Source organism: Saimiri boliviensis, chromosome 2 (genome assembly GCF_048565385.1).
Source record: "Saimiri boliviensis isolate mSaiBol1 chromosome 2, mSaiBol1.pri, whole genome shotgun sequence".
Classification (NCBI taxonomy): Eukaryota; Metazoa; Chordata; class Mammalia; order Primates; family Cebidae; genus Saimiri; species Saimiri boliviensis.
In genome coordinates, this window is record NC_133450.1 from 138,210,565 (window position 1) to 138,230,648 (window position 20,084).

The 20,084-nt window shown below is 58.2% G+C and overlaps 1 protein-coding gene and 1 pseudogene across 5 annotated transcripts in view; both read right to left on the reverse strand.

Annotated features, from left to right (window-relative positions):
- RABL6 (RAB, member RAS oncogene family like 6) overlaps positions 1 to 20,084 on the reverse strand; it is a 33,453-nt gene that overhangs the window by 2,706 nt on the left and 10,663 nt on the right. For 2 of the 5 annotated variants that reach the window (XM_074394464.1, XM_074394468.1), the window contains 9 exons: positions 15,904 to 16,038; positions 13,550 to 13,597; positions 10,995 to 11,047; positions 9,439 to 9,530; positions 5,881 to 6,021; positions 5,452 to 5,560; positions 2,073 to 2,176; positions 686 to 1,002; positions 338 to 503 (listed from right to left, as the gene is read on the reverse strand). In XM_074394464.1, coding sequence (XP_074250565.1) covers positions 338 to 503; positions 686 to 1,002; positions 2,073 to 2,176; positions 5,452 to 5,560; positions 5,881 to 6,021; positions 9,439 to 9,530; positions 10,995 to 11,047; positions 13,550 to 13,597; positions 15,904 to 16,038 — 1,165 coding nt within the window. The remainder of the gene's footprint in view (positions 1 to 337; positions 504 to 685; positions 1,003 to 2,072; positions 2,177 to 5,451; positions 5,561 to 5,880; positions 6,022 to 9,438; positions 9,531 to 10,994; positions 11,048 to 13,549; positions 13,598 to 15,903; positions 16,039 to 20,084) is intronic. The other 3 variants (XM_074394465.1, XM_074394466.1, XM_074394467.1) reach the window with 3 other exon arrangements.
- Positions 6,774 to 8,125, reverse strand: LOC141583438 (splicing factor 3B subunit 6 pseudogene; annotated as a pseudogene).

Here is a 20,084-nt window from a genome sequence, read left to right on the forward strand (position 1 = left end):
TGGCCTGAACCTCCCCATGTGATCCAGAGTGGCCTCACCAATGCCCTCCATGTGGCCTAAACCTCCTCCCCATGTGACCTCGAGGGGCCTCGCCAATGCCATGTGGAATATGCCCTCTCCAGGGTGTGGGCAGAGTGGGTGGCCAGGACTTTCCAAGGTCTGAAAGCCCCATCCGAGCCCTTCCCTCATCTGCGCTGGCCACAGATCTGCTCTGTCCTCAGCCACACTCCCCAGCTGGCAGGGTCCCCTCTGTGCCCCCAGGAAGCCAGCCCTGCCCGCTGCTCGGGCACCCTGGAGGCTGAGGGCAATGGGACACGGGTCCAGGGCCCACCCTCACCTGTCGCTGTCCTGCTGCGCAGCCTTGGCCCCGACCTTCTCGACCCTGGCGGGGGCCATGTCTTCCAGGAAGCTGCGGTCCAGGGGGTCCTCGGGAATGAAGTCCTCCACATTCTGGACTTTTGCTGGGGCCTCTGCGGCCGGGCCTGGCTCTGTGAACAGTGACGCTGGTTCCTCTTCACTTAGCACCGGAGGTCTCACTGTGCCCAACCCCTGGCCAGACCCACCCGGGCTGTGCCCATGGGACTGGGACAAGCATGAAGAAGTGGGGAGCACTCTGAGACCGGGGGCCCCACCTGTGAGGGTGTGGGGGCAGGGACCGGGGTCGGAGGGCAGCTCCAGGGCCTACCTGTAGGAGGTGGGGCGACCTCAGCGGCAGGCGAGGTCCCAAACAGCCTGGAGATGATGCTGCGCCGTGGGGCGGGGGCCGAGGGGCATGCAGGCGGGGGCAGGGCCTCTGAGGGTGGCGTAGGGGCCACGGAGGCTGGCGGGGTGGTGGTGAGGGGTAGCTGTGGGGCAGGCTGGGGTGTGCTGGGGCTGGAGCTCCCCGTGGACACGGTGCCTGGAGCTACCACTGGTGACTGGGAACCCGAGGACGGGCTCTGCCCGTTGGCCGCCAGGGGGCATGCATGGCCACGGCTGCGAGCCTCCATCATCTCCAGAAAGCTGGAAGGTAGAAGGCGGGTGAGAAGCCTGGCTCCCCTGCCTCTCCCTGGGGCCCCTGAGTGACGGGGGGCTCTCTGCTGCTGCTGGTGGGGCTGGGAAGAGCCACTGTGTTCTGGGGCACCTGCCCCACCCACTTCTGGGAGCAGCAGCACCGAAAGGCAGGGACAGCAGGCACCAGCGTGGGCATGTCCCACTCCCCAGAAAGTCCCTGTGGATCTGTTCTGAGGCAGCTGATGGGGGCTCTGGGCAGAGGAGGGGCTGGGCTTGGCAGGGTGCGTGCAGCCGGTGCAATGTCTGGCTCGCCCAACTCAGTCCCAGGAAATCTCAGCTTGGTTCCGCAGAGAAGCGCCCATGTGAGGGGCTCCCTTCTGGGGCCACCCTGGCAGCCAGAAGCCACGGGTCCCTCCAGGCATCAAACTGCCTTCTCAGGCTGCTCTGTCCAACAGCCAGATCCAAGGTGACCCACAGGTTCTCCCTCTGGAAATAAAGACCTCCTGGGGAACTCTGGAGGGCCTCTGTTTTCGTGTCCCTGACTGGGTCCCAGGGGAGGGTCCAAGACCCCAGCCGTGCAGGAGTCGGAGGCAGAGGATGGGTCGGCCATCCCACCACCAGCAATCCTGGGGCTGTGCGTGCTGCCCACACCCACTCAGGAGGATGCTGAGCCACCCCCTGCTGTCCAGGATCAGAGGCCTCTACGTCCTGACCATGTGCCTCTTCAGCACAAGGGGCTCCTCAGCAAGCACATGCCACGCTGGGGTCAGGCTGGGAAGCCGAGCCCCTGAGGAGCAGGCGGCCCCAGCAGGACTCCCCCAGCACCAATGCCTGGCCAGTCAGTGGCACTCAGAGCAGCAGGCACGGCATGACTTGCACACAGAGTCCATGCCAGGCGGGACTCTGATGGGGCTGCTGGGGGCAGTGCCAGCCTGAGCCCTCCTCCACCTGTGTCCCAACATGACTGATTTATCCCAAACAGGGCACTCTCCTCTGCTGTCCTGGTGCAGGCCAGGCCTGGCACCATGGCTGTGCCTGCAGCCCTCACACTGCCCCCACAGTTGGGCCCAGCCACGCACATGCCGTAATTCTGGTCCTCCGTCTCCTGCTGCACCGACAGCTCCTCCAGCGTGGCGTCCATGTCCAGCTGGTTTGTCTCCAGCTGCCGCAGCAGCGTCTCCCTCTGCAGAAGGGGAGCACATGGGCCTCAGCAGGGGCCCTCCTGATGCGAGCACCCCAGCCCGACAGCAGCCGAAGGCATCGGGGCGCCGCCTGCCGAAACCAGGAGACGCGGCAGGGCTGGCTGCTCAGCAACTCATGGAGCTCTGAGCTGGGCCTCACTGGAACCACGAAGCCCATAGGGCTCCTTCACATGGCCAGCATGACACCTATGCTGCCTCAGGGCACAGATGCCAGTCACAGGCACCTTCACCCACACACGCGCTTGCAAGGGTGCAGAAGCCCACCTTCACCTGGAAAACAGTATCTCTGCTCCCAGATGCGCACACCTCCTCTGTGGGCAGGACTCAGCCCCAGCGTCCCTGTCACCACCGCCCCGCTCCCACCAGCAGCTGGGCTCTGCAGCAAACCACAGCCCACCTGGCCTGGAACCCCAGGCTGGTCTGATGAGCTTCGGGTTCCTGTTGCTGCTCACTTTAGATTCAAATTAAACACCTGCAACAGCCACATCTCAAGCACCTGAGTCGCATGCAGGAGGCACCTGAGGACTGAACAGGGCTGTGTCTTCTTGTGGCTGTGGAAGCTCTGCTGGCTGGACACCAGGCAGCATATAGGAGAGAGCAAATCAACTAGACAGAAAAAGCAGGAGCATCTGCAGGCTAAGAGAGACTTCAGACGGTGTGGGTTTTATTTTATTGAGACAGGGTCTCATGCCATCACCCAGGCTGGAATGCAGTGGCAGGATGTAGGCTCCCCACAGCCTGAACCTCCTGGGTTCCCTTCCCTACCTCAGCTTCCAGAGTAGCTGGGACCACGTGAGTGTGTCACCATGGCTGGCTAATTTTTTTTCTTTTTAAAGACAGGGGTTTCACCATATTGGTCAGGCTGGTCTCAAACTCCTGAACTCAGGTGATCCGCCCACCTCAGCCTCCCAAAGTGCTAGGATTACAGGTGTGAGCCACCGCCCCCGGCCATGCCTAGCTAATTTTTAAAAATGTTTTGTAGATGGTCAGGCATGGTGTCATATACCTGTACTCTCAGCAGTTTGGGAGGCTGAGGCGGGCAGATCACGAGGTTAGGAGTTTGAAACTAGACTGATTAACATGGAGAAACCCTGTCTCTACTGAAAATACAAAAATTAGCCGAGTGTGGTGGCACACGCCTGTGGTCCCAGCTACTTAGGAGGCTGAGGCAGGAGAATCGCTTGGGGCCTGGGAGACAGAGGTTGCGGTGAGCCGAGATCGTGCCACTGCTCTCCAGCCTGGGCAACAGAGCGAGACTGTCTCAAACGAACAAAAAAAGGATACTGAAGTCAGTAAGGTCCCTAAAAATGGCTACTATAACAAAAATGTGATTTACAAAGAGAAAACTACAGACTCTTCAGCCAAATGTAACTAACGTGTGAACTCTGGATCCTACTCTGAATACTGAGCTCTGGGAATTGCATTTCTCTAAGAAAAGTCTTTGTGACGTGAATGTGAGGTGTTAAGTTAGGCACTATGGTCAGGTTAAAAAGAGAACTGGGTTTGCCGGGCGCAGTGGCTCAAGCCTGTAATCCCAGCACTTTGGGAGGCCAAGGCGGGTGGATCGCGAGGTCAAGAGATCGAGACCATCCTGGTCAACATGTTGAAACCCCATCTCTACTAAAAATACAAAAAATTAGCTGGGCATGGTGACACATGCCTGTAATCCCAGCTACTCAGGAGGCTGAGGCAAGAGAATTGCCTGAACCCAGGAGGCGGAGGTTGCGGTGAGCCGAGATCGCACCATTGCACTCCAGCCTGGGTAACAAGAGCGAAACTCCGTTTCAAAAAAAAAAAGAGAACTGGGTTTTTAGAGATGTGTCTGAAATATTTTTAGGTGACATAAAGAAGGCCTGAAATTTGCTTCCAGGCCATTCAAGAGCAAGACAGAGGAAACGGGGGTCCTGCTGCTGAGACGGGAGGGGCCGTCACACGTGCGTGAACACATCCACAGCAAAAGGACAGTCACATAGCTTGGCCTACACTTCCAGCTCAAGACTGTCCAGGGTCTTGTTCTCTCCCTCAGAGGCTCTGGAAGTGTTTGGAGGGCAAACCCTTTCGGAAATGGAGCAGCTGAGCAGTGAGGGGCTAAGGAGAAACCACCCACTGACGAGGGGACGGCTCTGCAGTGCTGACACCGGACAAGTCTGACTGCCGGCCTGCCTTCCACCCAAACATCTCCAGCAGCATTCCCAACCTGCAGTGTCCCCACTTCTTCTGACACCAGGATAGCACAGCCCCTTTCCTGGGCAATCATGAAGTCCTGGACAAAGCCCAAGGCTGCTGCAGCTGCAGCTGAGTCCCATGTCCCCCCAAACCCAGTCAGCGGCAGGCCAGGGCGAGGAGGTCCCGGTCCTCAGACCCACACGGGGCAGTCTGGGGAAGGAGGCTGCAGCCTTGTTGTCTGCTGGGCTACTTTGCAGCCAGGGCTGGCCTTGGCCCCTTGTTTCCACGAGGGAAACAGAGTTTATCCATAGACCAAAGTTGGCCCCTTGGTTTTGACACAAGCACCACAGAAATGTGAGCTGTGGGCCGGGCGTGGTGGCTCAATCATGTAATCCCAGCACTTTGGGAGGCCAAGGTGGGCGGATCAGGAGGTCAAGAGATCGAGACCATCCTGGCCAACACGGTGAAACCCCGTCTCTACTAAAAATACAAAAATTAGCCAGGCATGGTGGCGCATGCCTGTGGTCTCAGCTACTTGGGAGGCTGAGGTGGAAGAATCGCTTGAACCCAGTAGACAGAGGTTGTAGTGAGCCGAGATTGTGCCACTGCACCCCAGCCTGGCGACAGAGCAAGACTCCATCTAAAAAAAAAATTAATTAAAAAAAAATTAAAAAAGTAAATGTGAGCTGTGAACAGCGAGGGCCTTGGTGGCTCACGCTTGTCAACCTAGCACCTGGGGAGACTGAGGTGGGAGGATCGCTTACGCCCAGGACTTGAGGCTGCAGTGAGCCACAACTGCACCACTGCACGCCACCGTGGGCCGTACAGCAAGACCTTATCTCAACACACAAAAACGACCAAAACCCCAGGGGGAAACTGAGCAAGGGATCCCCGCAGAGGTAGAGGGGTTTCTGGGCCCGGGCCCAGCCTAAGGGCAGGCAGGCGCAGCCGGACGCTGGGCCCTGGCCAGCAGCTAACCCAAGCAGGCCCACCGATCTCTTGGGCGAGGAGGGAGCCCCGTCGCTATGCAGGAGACACAGCAGGAAGAGGCAAGACCAGTGCCCACTCCGCCTGCATGGTGAGTGCTTACCTGAAGCTGCAAGAAGGGGATGTTGAAGAACTTATGAAGGTACTTTAGGCCAAAGCTGTTCTTCATGGAAGACTCAGCGTAGCGGAAGTAGGAGGAACCTGGAGGTCTGCTTTCAGGAAGGAAGACGGATGCGAGAGAAAACTTGCCCCCGTGCTAAGGACCACCCCTGGGCCCACAGCTGCTGGTGTGCACTGCCCTCCCTCCTTCCGGAGCCTCCTGAGCAGCTAAGCCGAGTGTCCTTCTGCAGGGGAACCCCCGTACCAGCAGCTCACCCTGGCAGAGTTCCCAGGCACTGCCGTCTGAGACCCCCAGGCTTCAGGGAGCCCCACGCAGCGGCACAACCCCTCACATCCCCCAGCCCCCACGATAACACTAACACCTCCCAAGCCCCTCCCAAGGCCTCTGCCTCAGCACCTCCCCTGCGCTCACCTGTCCAGGTTGTCGATGAAGTCACGCACGTCGTCTGGCAGGATGACTCGGTGCTCCCCCATGTCCCGGTAGTTCCCCAGCACACACACCGGCACGTGGGTGGGCACTTTTGGAAGCTCCCGGAGAATGTAATTGAAGGTCCTTGGAGAACAGGTGAGGACCTGGCTTAGTTTCAGCCCCTCAGCGCCCTGTCCCTCCCTGGGAAGCTGCTGTGCGTGCAGGCCTCAAGACGGGAGCTGCTTTTCATTCCTAACACCCAACCAGCAGGAGCAGGCTGCGTGCCTGCAGAGCTCGAGGAAGTGCCGCGGGTGCCTCTGCACCCTCCCAGCCTTCAGCCCTGCCCGCCTGCTCCCTGAACACACGCTGGACTGCTCTCCACAGTGAAGCGTCCCGGCCTGTCTCTGCCTGTCCTCTCCCTGACCGCACACACTAGGTGCGCTCCACAGAGGAGCACCTCCACTGTCCTTGCCCATCCTCGCCCGGATGGCATGCACTTGACTGCACCCCACAGAGCAGCACCCCTGCGTTACCCCGAGCACCCCATGTCTGCATCCTTACAAAACCGCCTCAGGCTTCGCCTGCACCCACCCTCATCTTGCCCTGTCCCGCGTGCCCCTCGGCATCAGCCTGGTCCTGTGGCTGCTCCTCCAGGGTCCCTGCCCACCAGGGAGGCCGAGGACAGCAGCCCTGGGTGCCCCTGCTCTGGCCAGTCAAGCAGGCTTTTTCCGCCCTCCCCACAAAAGGCAACAGGTATATTAACATCATGTATTCTAATATGTATCAAAGTTTCAAGCATGTCATTCTGAACCTCAAATAAGAAATCACAGTATTTAGTATTAAGAAGGGAAAAAAGGACAAGGTGATAGTTGTCAATCACGGGTTTCAGTCCAAAATGAAAGGGTAGAAAACATTTATTTTGGTGGATAAATCCAATCTGCGTTGATGCCGTATTTCTCTTTGAGAAGCTGCAGCTATTCCTCCTCCTTTGCGCCCACCTTCTGAAATGCCCTGTTGGCATCACAGCACAAAACCACAAGGCATCTGCTACAAACACTGAATCCCCACAGGTGATCACACGCACTCCTGGCATCAGAGACGTTCTCACAGAACACATAAGCTGTTCCTCTCGTTTCAGGTGTGCTCCCCACCTCTGATTTGACGAATAGGTCCTCATTTCCCAAATACATCCAACATTTCTCCAGCTGTGATTCTGTGTGGCAAATCTCTTATGTACAACATCTGACTTACTTCAGGTGGAGTCGAATGTTTGCCCAAGAGGCTGCTTGCATGGCCACCTTGGCGGGCTGACGGTTACACAGCAAATGCTGAAATTCCTCTGGACACCTCCGGAGCTGGCTTGGCTTCAGGCGCTACACTGCGTTAAGATGCAGGACATCCACATCCAGGCTCTGCCCGAAGCTGTTAACAGCACCCCGGAATAGAGCCGTCTAAGCGGGCTGTTTGAGAGCCTTGTCTTCGGCAGACATGTCCCAGCATGGATGGCAGGTCTCCAGGATCTGCCTGGTGTGAGCTGCCAGTCTCAACTGCATGGTTTTCCAAATGGCTTGTGAAGAAATTTCTAGTGCTTCAAGCGACAAAACTTCCCCACGACTGACAGAAGCCAACACAAGCGGGTGAGAAACGCCAACGTCCTGTGTTTCTAACTCAATTTTCTTTTATTCACACAGTCATTTAAACTGGCCCCTTCACCAAGGCCGGCCCGGGGGCACCTCCGGCCTCCTCAGCAGGCGCCCTCTGTCCTCTGGCGTCTCCTGCCTCTCACGGCTATGAAGACATGTCTCCCTAGGCTGGCTCGAGTCCTGTGGCCCCTCCTGCCCACTCCACACAGCAGCCTGGGTCCCTGCAGCTCCCTCCAGGCCATTCCCGGGGCAGCGGTGGGAGGTGCTGTGGACGCCACTCTGCATCCACACTTAGCTTCATTTGGGAAAAGTCACTTCCCACCCACCAGGTTGGCTTGCTTCCTAGACAGGAAAGACCGGAGGGAGAGAGCACCCCTGCTCGCCCAGGTGAGGCTGGTGTGTGTGCCTGAACTGGACTTCTGCCCTGGGTGGGCCACCAGCTCCATTCTGATTCAATGGCAGTCCATGTGTCACACCCTCCCCAAGGGCTCTCCCGCTGGCTGTCTGTATGCCACCTCCACCAGAGGGCTCTCCCGAAAGCTCCATAGGTGGTTCTCCTGTGTCTGTATGCCACACTCCCCAGAGGGCTCTCCTGCAAGCTTCATGAGTGGTTCTCCTGCTGTCCGTGTGCCAGCCCCCACAGAGGGCTCTTCCACTGGCTCCATACGTGGTTCTCCTGGCATCTGTGTGCGACACCCTCCAAAGGGCTCTCCCTTGGGTGCTTTTGGTCAGTCCTTGGTGATGGCACTGCAGGCTAGGAGGGCAGGCAGGGTTCCCACCATTGGCAAAGGTGGGCAGAGGCCCAGAGCATGGCCAGCCAGGCACTGCAAGCCGCCCTCAGGCCTGAGCTGCTGATGTGTGCTGAGTGTGCGCCCCCTGGCAGGTGGTGTGCTTAACCCTAGTGTGGGTGCCTTCTCAAAGTAAGAGAAGCTGCTGACCAGGCCCCTAGGCCAGACCCCCTGCTGGGAAGAGCAGACACCTGGGTGTGTCAGGCTGTCGGGCACAAGCTGTTGCTATGAGTAGGAGGGACCCACACCTGGAGGCTGGTCTTCACTCGGCCTCATTCGTCCAGGGAACTTTCACCCAGTGTGTGTCCCAGCACCCAGCACCAGGGCTCCAGTGTGTCCTGGGGGACACCTGAGGAGCTGAGGGGGTCCCAGGCGACTCCCCAGTGGCCTCTGGGGGCTCCCACCTGGTCCTCCAGAAATTGTCCTGTGTGTGCTGCCCTTAGCTGGTTTTGACATCATCTTCTTGCCAGAATGAATCTTGGCTGTGGGTCCTCCTGGGTCATGGAAGATGGAGGTCTCGGAGAGCCCCCAACACAAGCGGCCACTTGCTTCTGCCAAATCTCAGATAATTTTCAGGAAGAAATGTGGGGCTATGAAGGTGCGTGCCTTGCTCCAGACGCTTTTGCAGCCAGCGCACACCATCCTGGCCCACATACACAGACATGGTCAGTGCCCAGCCCAACATCCAGGCCAGTGCCCCTCGTAGCTGAGCTGCCACAGCTGCCCAGCAAGCAGCCCTTGGCCCTGCAGAATGATGCTGCTCTAACCATCATCTGCTGCACAGAGAGGGTGCCCAAGGGGCTATAGGGGGTGAGTCCTGGCAGCCCCCAGCAGCTCCCTCTGACCACACCAAGCGGCTGTGTGTGGGGTGAGTCCCAGTAGCCCCTGCAGCTCCCTCTCACCACGCTAAGAGCCTGTGTATGGGGTAAGTCCTGGCAGCCCCTGCAGCTCCCTCTCACCATGCTAAGAGCCTGTGTATGGGGTAAGTCCTGGCAGCCCCTGCAGCTCCCTCTCACCACACTAAGGGCCTGTGTGTGGGGTAAGTCCCGGCAGCCCCTGCAGCTACCTCTCACCACGCCAAGGGACTATGTGTGGGGTGAGTCCCGGCAGCCCCCGCAGCTCCCTCTCACCACTGCTTGGTGATGTCGAACATCATGACCACCCCATTGCAGTTCTTGTAAACATCCAGGAACTCGGCATCCAGGGCCATTTCGGACTCCGCCTGGGCACAGGAGGGAACAGGTGTGAGACTGGCCCAGGCTGGGCCCTGCCCATGTGGGGAACAGTCCTGGAAAAGGCTCCATAGTCATCGTCTTTTTTTTCCCCCTTTGTACAGTTTTGCTCGTTGCCCAGGCTAGAGTGCAGTGGTACAATCTCGGCTCACTGCAACCTCCGCCTCCTGGGTTTAAGCGATTCTCCTGCCTCAGCCTCCCGAGTAGCTGGGATTACAGGTGCCTGCCACCAGACCAGGCTAATTTTTGTATTTTTCGTAGAGACAAGGTTTCACCACGTTGGCCAGGCTGGTTTCAAACTCCCGACCTCAGGTGATCTACCTGCCTCAGCCTCCCAAAGTGCTGGGATTACTGCGCCTGACAGCTGGATAGTCTTCTAATCTGAAAAGATAATAGCCATTTCCATTTGGAAATGATATGCCAGGCCAGGCACAATGGTTCATGCCTGTAATCCCAGCATTGTAGGAGGCCGAGGCAGGCAGATCACCAGGTCAGGAGTTAAAGACCAGCCTGGCCAACATGGTGAAACCCTGTCTCTACTAAAAATAGAAAAATTAAAAAAAAAAAAAAAAATTAGCCGGGTGTGGTGGCGTGTGCCTGTAATCCCAGCTACTTGGGAGGCTGAGGCAGGAGAACTGTTTGAACCTGGGAGGTGGACATCATAGTGAGCTCAGATCATGTGCCACTGTACTCCAGCCTGGACAACAGAGTGAGACTCCATCTCAAAAAAAAAAAAAAAATAGTAGTATTGAAGAGGTGGTATGGCTAAGCACAGGTTTGCCCCAAAGGGTCTGACAAACAACACCAGCCTTGCTGGCAGCTCTTGGGACAAGCCCCTAAACAGGACCTCCTGCTAATCACAGCAGTGTCCACCCCAGGCCTCACGGATGACCAAACCACCACTCAAAAATGGAAGTGGGTGCTGTGCTGCTAGCCATCCTCCACTAGATATGCATTCTGGAAGGTTCCAGTGCCCATAAACAGGGTGGCAGCAAAGCTGTGGGCAGTCACTCCACCCCCATGGCCTACGGGGAGAGTGCATGGCCCTGTGGCGTCCTGGAGCTCTCCTGGTGAGAAGGCTCAGGCTAGGTTGGCTCCAGGGGGCTCCAGGAAGTGACACTCACGCCTGCCGCCACCGCTGCAAGATGTATCCTGTGCTGAAGGGCAGAGGCCGCTGTGGCTGTGACAGCACAGGAGTTTGGCAAATTCACTTAAATACCTCTCCAGTCATTCAAATGAAAATGAAAGGCCAGTCCAACTTGCTGTCTGCTGAGTGCAGGTAAGCTGGCAGTTCCTGAATGCAGCCACGGCAGTGTGGGGTCCCCGAGCAGCTGGGAAGGCAGCAGTCCAGGGGCCACAGCATAATGGGGTGCTTGGGGCAAAGGGGTGTGAAGCGTTGGGCACTGGCTCCGCCACCCAGGGTCCCAGCCACCCACTGTGCACGCAGCACCCACCTCCTGTGGGTCGTTCTCCATCTTCAAGCCATCGCCTCGCTTTTTACATTTTCCTTATTTAAAAACAAACAAAAGTTACGAGGTGGAAGCCCTGGGCCACAGGAGGAGCATGGGCCCCCCACAGCCACTTAGGCCCCAGCTCTGGTGGGTGCCCTGTTCTACCACCCAGGGCAGCCTGCAGCTTAGGCACCCATGAGCCCTGGAGCAGCAGGACCTGGGCAAGGACGGACAGGCTGCAGTGGCATGGCCCGCACCCTGCACGGGAGGGCTTCCAGCTGAAAGAAGGGCTCCTCCCCAGCACCTAGGCCCAAGTCCAGGGCAGGGGAAGTACGAGGGATGAGGTGGGAAGGTGAGGGGCCTCCCCCAGGGGTAAAAGTGGGGAGACAAGCACATGGACTCTCAAGTGACACGCCCCTTACTCTGGCAACCAGCCCGGGAAGAAAGGAGAGGAAGGCAGGGATCCCAGCCCCAAAGTGGCCTCGGGAGGGAGGTGGGCAGCTGTGTGGTGCCCGTGGTCCAGGCCCCCGAGCCTCTGCCATCAAGGTCACCATGGCTCTCCTGAGCCATGAGGGGCCATGGCCCCTTCCCTTTATCTCCACGGTTGATCTGAGGAGAAAGTTCCCAGACCAGCCTGGGAACTCCAAGGTTCTAGTCTTGGAGTCTCAGACTGGGACAACACACAAAGCCCTAAGAACAGATGAGCCAAGTGTTTCAAACTCCACCCTCCACTCATTCCACAGCTCATATCTGAACTGGAGAGTCAGACCCTCCTCAGGTGTAGGGGACGGACCCAGCCCAGAAGAGCATGCCCAGACCGGCCCACAAAGGGCTCAGCCGAGGCCCAAACACACATTTGGCACAGCACTGCTGGCTGGTGGGGAACTACACCCAGGAAGGATGCCCACAGCCTAACCAGCACCTCCTGGGTGAGCCATCTGGCCTGCTATACCACCTGTAGGGGACAGAGGGGAGGGATGTTGGCTCACCCAGAGACTTCTCCCTTCAGCCCCATCCTGGCAGCCCCCCCCCAGCTGAGCCTGCTAGCCTCGCCTTCCTCTCACCCAGTGCCCATGAGGCCTAGACCCCCTCCACTGTGTGCCCCATCGGCCGCCCTGGCTGCTCTGGAGGGTGCTCACACCTCACACAGCTTGGGGTGGAAGGCACGTGGGGTGGAAGGCACGTGGGGTGAAAGGCATGCCTCATCATGGAGCTAAGTCCTTTCCCTCCTGAGGAGGTCCTGGTTTAGGCCAAGTGACCCTCTCCCAGTGGATGCTAACAGGTGGGTGTAAGGGTACACATGGAGCCCCAGAGCTCCCAGCCAGGGACGACCCCAGAGGAAGCCCACCCAGCCCAGCACTGAATAGGGTGTAGGAGGCACACGCCTCACCCAGCCGGCCGGCTTCTTCACCCACAGGCCCCCAGACCAGCCTGGGGCACGACAGCCCACCAGGAAGGGGGCCCCACCCTAAGTGCTGGACACCACACCCGTTACAGCACCCAGATACAAACCCTACTCTGGACAACCCTGTCTACGGGAAGCCTGTTCCCGCTCCACACATGGGCAGAGCCAGGGAGCCAGAACTGGAGGGAGGCACAGGAAATCTCTGAAGCTCCAAAAGGCACCCTGCCCCTGGTGGGGGAAGGGGCCGAAGATGGGGGCCAGGGCAGCTCCACCTGAGCCACCTGGGGGCCGTGGACAGATCTTACAGCTTCCCCTCACAGTGGGGATGAGGACAACGACAGGGCAGTGGGTGGCTGCCTCTTTTAATGCCAGAGTTAATGAGAACTCTACAGAGAAAGCTTCTGGACCACCAGGTCAGCATGGTCCACACAGAGTCCAGCATAGCCTGGGGGAAGCCACAGGGGGCCCAGCACCCCTGCAGGAACTGAGCATCCACCTCTGACCCCCCATGGACAAACCCACCCAACAAGCACAGGTGGAGGGAGGGGAGCATGCCCCATCCAAGCAGACACCACCACACAGAGGCCGCCACTGCAGCCTTCCATCAGAGCCTCCCAGCCAGCCCTGCACACACCATGCATGCACACAGACCACGGGCCCCAGGAAGGGCAGTGGGCTCCACCCCGAGGACTTAGAGGAACTTGTAGCCTTGCTGCTGAGGAGGACACAGGCTGTCGAGGACACCCTGGGGGCTGACCTCCTGTGGCCCCCAGAATGCGGGTCTGTGTGGCCAGGGCTCCCTGTCGGGGACACATCCCCCTGGAGGGACAGCCTGTCTCGGGAGTGCAGGAGCTGGGTCCTTGGCTGTGGGCATGGGGCCGCCTGGTGCTAGGCTGCTCTGCCAGGCAGTGCAGGAGGAGGGCTCCTGAAATAACACCCTGGCCACATACAGTCACTCAGGCGAGGAGGCAGCTGAAGTGGCAAAGTGCTTGGTGCCACCACGGGATGTGGAGGGGAGCAGAGCAGCCAGACCCTGGACACTGTCCACAAGGACAGTGGGTGATGCGTGGGTATCAGGAGGGAAGAAGGGAGGCCTCTCTGTGCAGAGCACAGAGTCACGCAGATAAGTAGACACAGAACAGAGACATCTCACCTTTGTCCACCACGTCCCAGACTTCAACTTTCACGATGTCATCCGTGGCTAAAATGGGAGAATCCTATGATGAGTGCCCAACATGAAGTTCCCAGGGTGGCGTGCAGGGGCCAGGCTGGTGTGGCTGTCTGTGCCCTGCAGGCACCAGCTCCCACCGGGACTTCTGAGTGTCTAGAAGCCTGGGACCTGCCCTCCCCAGACATCTGCAAGGCAGCTCCACCAAGACACAGCTTCAGCCATACTGAACGCACGGGCTCTCCTTCCCTGGTCCCAATTCTGGGCACGGCCCCTCCCTCCCTGGCCTGGATCCCGGGCACGGCCCCTCCCTCCCTGGCCTGGATCCTGGGCACGGCACCTCCCTCCCTGGCCTGGATCCTGGGCACAGCCCGTCTCTTCCCGGCCTGGATCCTGGGCACAGCCCCTCTCTTCCCGGCCTGGATCCTGGGCACAGCCCCTCTCTTCCCGGCCTGGATCCTGGGCACAGCCCCTCTCTTCCCGGCCTGGATCCTGGGCACAGCACTTCCCTCCCCAGCCCCCATCCTGGGCACGGCCCGTCTCTCCCCACCCGGGTCCTGGGCACAGCCTTGCTGGCCTCTGCATCCTGGGAGGTGGCCCTCCTGGTTGTGATGTCTAGGTTTGCGCATGGGCTGCATGAGAGCAGGCACTCTCTTGCCGACAGGTGCGAATGTAACGGGCCCACTGTGTCACCTTCTCCTGACCCTTTTCTTCATCCAGTGACTGGCCTCTGGGTCACTTTGAGGGAGTGGGATGTAAGTAACCACTGAGGGCAGAGGATGGACCCTCCCTTCAGAGCCACCTGACAGGACCCAGGCGTGCCCTATGCCGTGCCATCCCAGCTGGGCCTGCTGGTACCCCCTGTGCCTCCGGAGCGCCCATGCCTGTGCTCTATTCTGGAGCATGCTGGGAGCTGGGGGAGCTGATGGATAGAGACTCCCACCCACCCAAGGATTCGAAGGAAAAGGGAGAACCAGAGGGGAGAGGCATGCCCTAGCCCCCCAAACTGCCATGCACCTGTCCCCACACCAACCACATCCATGCTTCCGGAGCCCAGCCTCACCCCAAACCAGGAAGAGGGTGTGGTGGCAGGCAGAGCTTCTCCACACCAGCCCTGTGGGCTCTGCGCCCGTCAGCCCAGCACCACCCTCCCAGGCCCCAGAGCACAGCCAATGCCCAGCACTTCCGAGGCAGCTCCTGCACAGCTGTCCAGGTGTCAGCTGTTACCACAGGGCAGCAGGGAGCTCACTGTTCCGAGGCAGCTCCTGAACAGCTGTCTAGGTGTCAGCTGTTACCACGGGGCAGCAGGAACTCACTGCTGCCTCCCTCTAGTAGCACACTGGGGTTTTTTTTTTTTTTTTTTTTTTTTTTTTTTTGCAGTGAAAAGAAGCGATGTTGAAAACAGCCCTGACTGGACTTGGTGGCTCATGCCTATAATCCCAGCACTTTGGGAGGCTGAGGCGGGTGGATCATGAGGTCAGGAGTTCAAGACCAGCCTGGCCAAGATGGTGAAACCCCGTCTCTACTAAAAATACAAAAAATAAGCTGGGCATGGTGGCCGGTGCCTGTAATCCTAGCTACCTGGGAGGCTGACAGAATTGCTTGAACCTGGGAGGCAGAGGTTGCAGTGAGCTGAGATCGCGCCAATGCACTCCAGCCTGGGCGACAGAGAGAGACTCCATCTCAACAAACAAACAAAAACAGCCCTGAGGCTTTTGCTGTCAGGATTCTGGACACTCCAAGCAGCCGTTCCGCCTCCCCAGCACAAACCCTGGAGCCGCCACAGTCGTCACTTCCCCCACCTTCCCAGGCACCAGTGCCGCAGCCCACCCACACCCAACTGAGACCTGGGGGAGGAGTCTGTGGCACCATCAAGCCCACCTCACTGAACCTTTTAGTGACACAGACTTTCTGAGGGGCACGTCAGAAGTCAAGGCTCGAAGGTCTTGTTTCTGTTTCTGGTGGTGGAGAGGATGTCAGGCTGGGCCCCAAGAGAAAACCTCTGTGTGCGCCAAGTGGGTGCCGGCCAGGGAATGTTCCTCGGAACACACTTCCTTTCAGCCCCCAGGAGCCTGAGTGCCCACTCACCTGCAGCCACTGCCGCCCTGAGCTGAGCCTCCCAGGTCGGGGGGGCTTCAGGAAGCACACTCCAGGCAGCAGGGTCATTCACACCAAGACAGGCCTCGGAGTTCACTTTGGGACCCCAACATGTGCGGGGTCCCTCATAGACAAGCGCTCTTCGGGGAGACCCCATCTGAGGAACACGTCCCCCAGAACTGAGGCGGAAGAAGAGAGGCCTGGAGCCCGCCCAGCGATGCCCTGGGGCGCCCGCTACTCACTCTTGTAGCTCCAGTGGATGCTGGTGACCTGGATCTCCTGCGTGGGGATGTACTCCTCCATGAACGGCCGGCCCTGCAGGCGGTGCCACAGCGCCGTCTTGCCCGTGTTCCTGTCTCCCCGGATCACTATCTTCACTGTGGTGAGAGGAGAAACCCAAAAGGCGGGTCAGGGACGACCAGCCAGATCCAAGCTGCGGCCTCAGGAGCAACTACAAAGGGCCGTTCTGCCGCCTCCTGTTTTCTCTTTCTGGTCTGAATCAGACCCAGGGATGGGCAGGCAGGCAGGAAGAGGACAGCGGGCACTGATGGCGGCCTCCCCCACCACAAGGACACCTGGCGGCGCGCAGAGCATTGACAGCGACACGGGCATGAAGGGCAGCTGGGGGTCCCCCTGGGCTGAGGCCACAGCCCGAGCCAGGCTGGCTTTCTACTTGGAGGACATGATTCTGCCCTAGAGCCGACCCCTGGGACCCCTGGTGACCCTCAGGCTTCCATGGATTGCTCCTAACCAAGCTTTCTGCGGCATTTTCAGTGCTCAATTCTTTAAAGTGCTGGGCCGGCATCCCAGCTCACACACAACCCATGTGTGCTGGGCAGTGCAGGGCCCAGGTCTGCTCACTCCAGGGCTGTGCTGGAGAGGCCGCTGCCCAGCTGGTTTTGAAAATGGGACGCAGGAGAGGGCAGCTGGGAGGGGAGCATGGGGTTAGCAGACGGGCAGTGTGGCTCACAACAGGTGCAGATGGGGACGGCCCTGCGCCCGACTGGAGAAGAACGGACAGCCTGTGGGTGTTGGAAGGAGAAGAATGGGACAGAGAATGACTCTGAGGTTTCTGGCTCAAGAAGCTGCGTGGACGGCAGGAGCCAGCACTGAGACAGCTGCCCTCAGACCTGAGCAGACCCCCAAGAGCTTCTCACACAGGCCTTCTGAACCATGGGCACGGAGAGAGCAAAGGCATGGCCTCCTCAGGGTGTTCATGAAGGGAGAGCCAGGGAAGGTGCTGGGAAGTAGATGGGGGTGCAGAGGAAACCAGGAGACCAAGGAGAAGGTCTGCAGGCTCCTCCCACTTCCCCAGGTGTCCCCCCACTTTGTCAGGTCTGCAGGCTCCTCCCACTTCCCCAGGTGTCCCCCACTTTGTCAGGTCTGCAGGCTCCTCCCACTTCCCCAGGTGTCCCCCACTTTGTCAGGTCTTCAGGCTCCTCCCACTTCCCCAGGTGTCCCCCACTTTGTCAGGTCTGCAGGCTCCTCCCACTTCCCCAGGTATCCCCTACTTTGTCAGGTCTTCAGGCTCCTCCCACTTCCCGAGGTGTCCCCCACTTTGTCAGGTCTGCAGGCTCCTCCCACTTCTCCGGGTGTCCCCCACTTTGTCAGGTCTTCAGGCTCCTCCCACTACTGCAGCCACCCTCTACGTCTTCAGTCAGGGAGACCCCAAGCTCCCAATGCAGAGGGCATGTGGCCGGCTCCTCTCTCGTGACCCAGTCCCCTCTTCCCACCTCAAGGCGTCTGTTTCCTCATCATTTCTTTTCCCACGAGGCTTACTCATTAGCATCCTCACCCCATTCTAGGAATCTCAACACGCCACTTTCTGTCTGAAGGTTTCAGTCAGTCATTCTCTCAAACTGTAAATGTCTCAGGTGAGATCTCAGAAGGTGCCTGCCCCGCCCAGTGACAAAGCGCAGGGGACACAGGCGTCCTCCTGGCCACGGTGGTGGCCGCACAGGCCAGGGCAGTCTGGGGGTTCCGCGCTCCTCTCTCCTTCCCCTCCCTGTCTCACCGAGGACTTGGCGGACAGAGACCAGCGGCCACCGAAGGCTCCCAAGAGCCCCCGACCCGGCCCACGGAGAGCAAAGCAGCCCCCAGATGAGCCAGGAGGGAGCCAGACCCCGGCGGGAGGCCCGAGATGGGCAGCAGTGTCCTCCCGCCCTCCCCTGCCCGAGGCAGGAACCCAGTGCCTCCCTGGAGGAGCAAAACTCTGGCTCACAGGGACTGCACGGGCGGCGCACACACAGCCTCACTATTCGCACACCCTTGCCATCTGCTCCGTCGCGCGGCCCCCCTCCCCGCTTGGGGGCCATACGCAGTGCTCCCCGTCAAGGCCTTTTCCCGGGGTGGGGCTTCAGCCACCCCACCCCCCGCCCTGCCTGAGGCCAGAACCCACGCGCTCATGTCCCCTCGTCCCAATGTCTGGGCTCCCGAACTCTATGGACAGAAAATTCAGTTTCTTTTGTAAAAATGACATATGCTCTTTGGAAAGAATTTAAGGTTGACAAGTGCCAGAACGAACGTTCATGAAGCCTCCAAATGCCGCTGCCGGAAACCTGCCCTCATGAAGTTGGGGGTCTCACTCCAGGCATCTGGCCACAGTTTTGCCTTTTTCAGAATGTTGGAGAGTTGGGGTCACACAGAATAATTTCTCTCAGTGATAGCACTTAAGGCCACCTGCCTTTCCAAGGCTGGAGAACACCTTTTCAGGACTAAGCAATGCTCCATTGCCTGGATGCACAGTTCATTCCTGCATTCACCCACTGCGCGGCGTCCCGGCTACGCTCCTCCTTCAGTTTCTGCGCACATTCTTCTTTGTAATTCATATTCCTTAGCTGTGGGAACACCCACACTGAGCCTCCATTTCTTTCCATATCATTTGCCACCTGCCATGTTGCTGTGAGATGTTTCCTTTATTCTCTAAACCTTCCTTTGATTTTATTTTTGCTTTTGAAAAATTATTTGTTTTTACAAACAGGGTCTGTTGTCAGGCTAGAGGCAGCATAATGGCACGATCCCAGCCCACTGCAGCCTCAATCTCCTGGGCTCAGATGATCCATCCTGGCCTCCCGAGTAGCTCAGACTACAGATACCCGCCAGCTAATTTTTCTTTTCTTTTTTTGGAGACAGAGTCTCACTTTCTTGCACAGGATGGAATGCAGTGTGTGATCGTGGCTCACTGCAACCTCCGCCTCCCAGATTCAAGGGATTCTCTTGCCTCAGCCTCCCGAGTAGCTAGGATAATGGTTGCATGCCGCCACACCTGGCTTATTTTTTGTATTTTAGTAAAGACAGGGTTTCACTATGTTGCCCAGGCTGGTCTCGAACTCCTGAGCTCAGGCAATCCACCTGCCTCTGCCTCCCAAAGTGCTAGGATTACAGGTGTGAGCCACTGTGCCCAGCCTAACTTTTTTACTTTTTCTTAGGGAGACGCGGTCTCACTTTTTCCCCAGGCTTGTTTGGGGTAAAAAAGAAGCTACCAGAAGTAACAGTCCAGGGTGGAGCTGGCAGGACAAATAACTGAGCATACTGACGTACCCATTCTTTGAAGAGAAATACAGAACTCATTGTATCCATCACTGGTCAGAGCCAAGGCATTCAGAACTCTTTATATTATTATTTAAGAGGAAAAGAAAGCAATTTATTAACTGCAGACTTTACTACAGCAAATGTGAATGTGAATCCCACAGTGCTGGGATTACAAATGTGACCCACAGCCGGGCGAGGTGGCTCACGCCTGTAATCCCAGCACTTTGGGAGGCCGAGGAGGGCAGATCATGAGGTCAAGAGATTGAGGCCATCCTGGCCAACATGGTGAAACCTCGTCTCTACTAAAAATACAAAAATGAGCTGGGCATGGTGGCACACGCCTGCAGTCCCAGCTTCTTGGGAAGCTGAGGCAGAAGTGCTTGAACCCAGGAGGTGAAGGTTGCAGTGCAAGATTGCACCTCTGCACTCCAGCCTGGTGACAGAGCAAGACTTCGTGTCAAAAAAAAAAAAAGTATGAGCCACTATGCCTGGCCCCCTTTGCGTTTTGAATTCCACTCCTGTCTTTTGAGCTCAATTCCGCCTCTGAAGAACCACCTTCAGTATTGCTTCTGCAGGAGCCTTTGCACAGTGAGCCTCAATCTCAGGCCGCAGTGGCGTTGGTCACATCACTCTGAAGGGCTCCTCAGGCAGAGACCTCAGCTCGCAGCCACGGTCTGCTGGGAGTTGTCGCCAGTCCACCACTCATCCCTCTCAGGGAAGTCTTTTTGTTTTGGTTGCAACCATCTACAAGGTTTGCTTTTTAATGTTTTGAAAATTTCCGGTGATGTATATAGCTGTGACGTCTTTTAACTATGGACTTGGACTTCTTGCAGTGTCACGTATGTCATGAACTCTGGGAAATCCTCAGTCTTCACTTCCTCCTTTCCCGCTC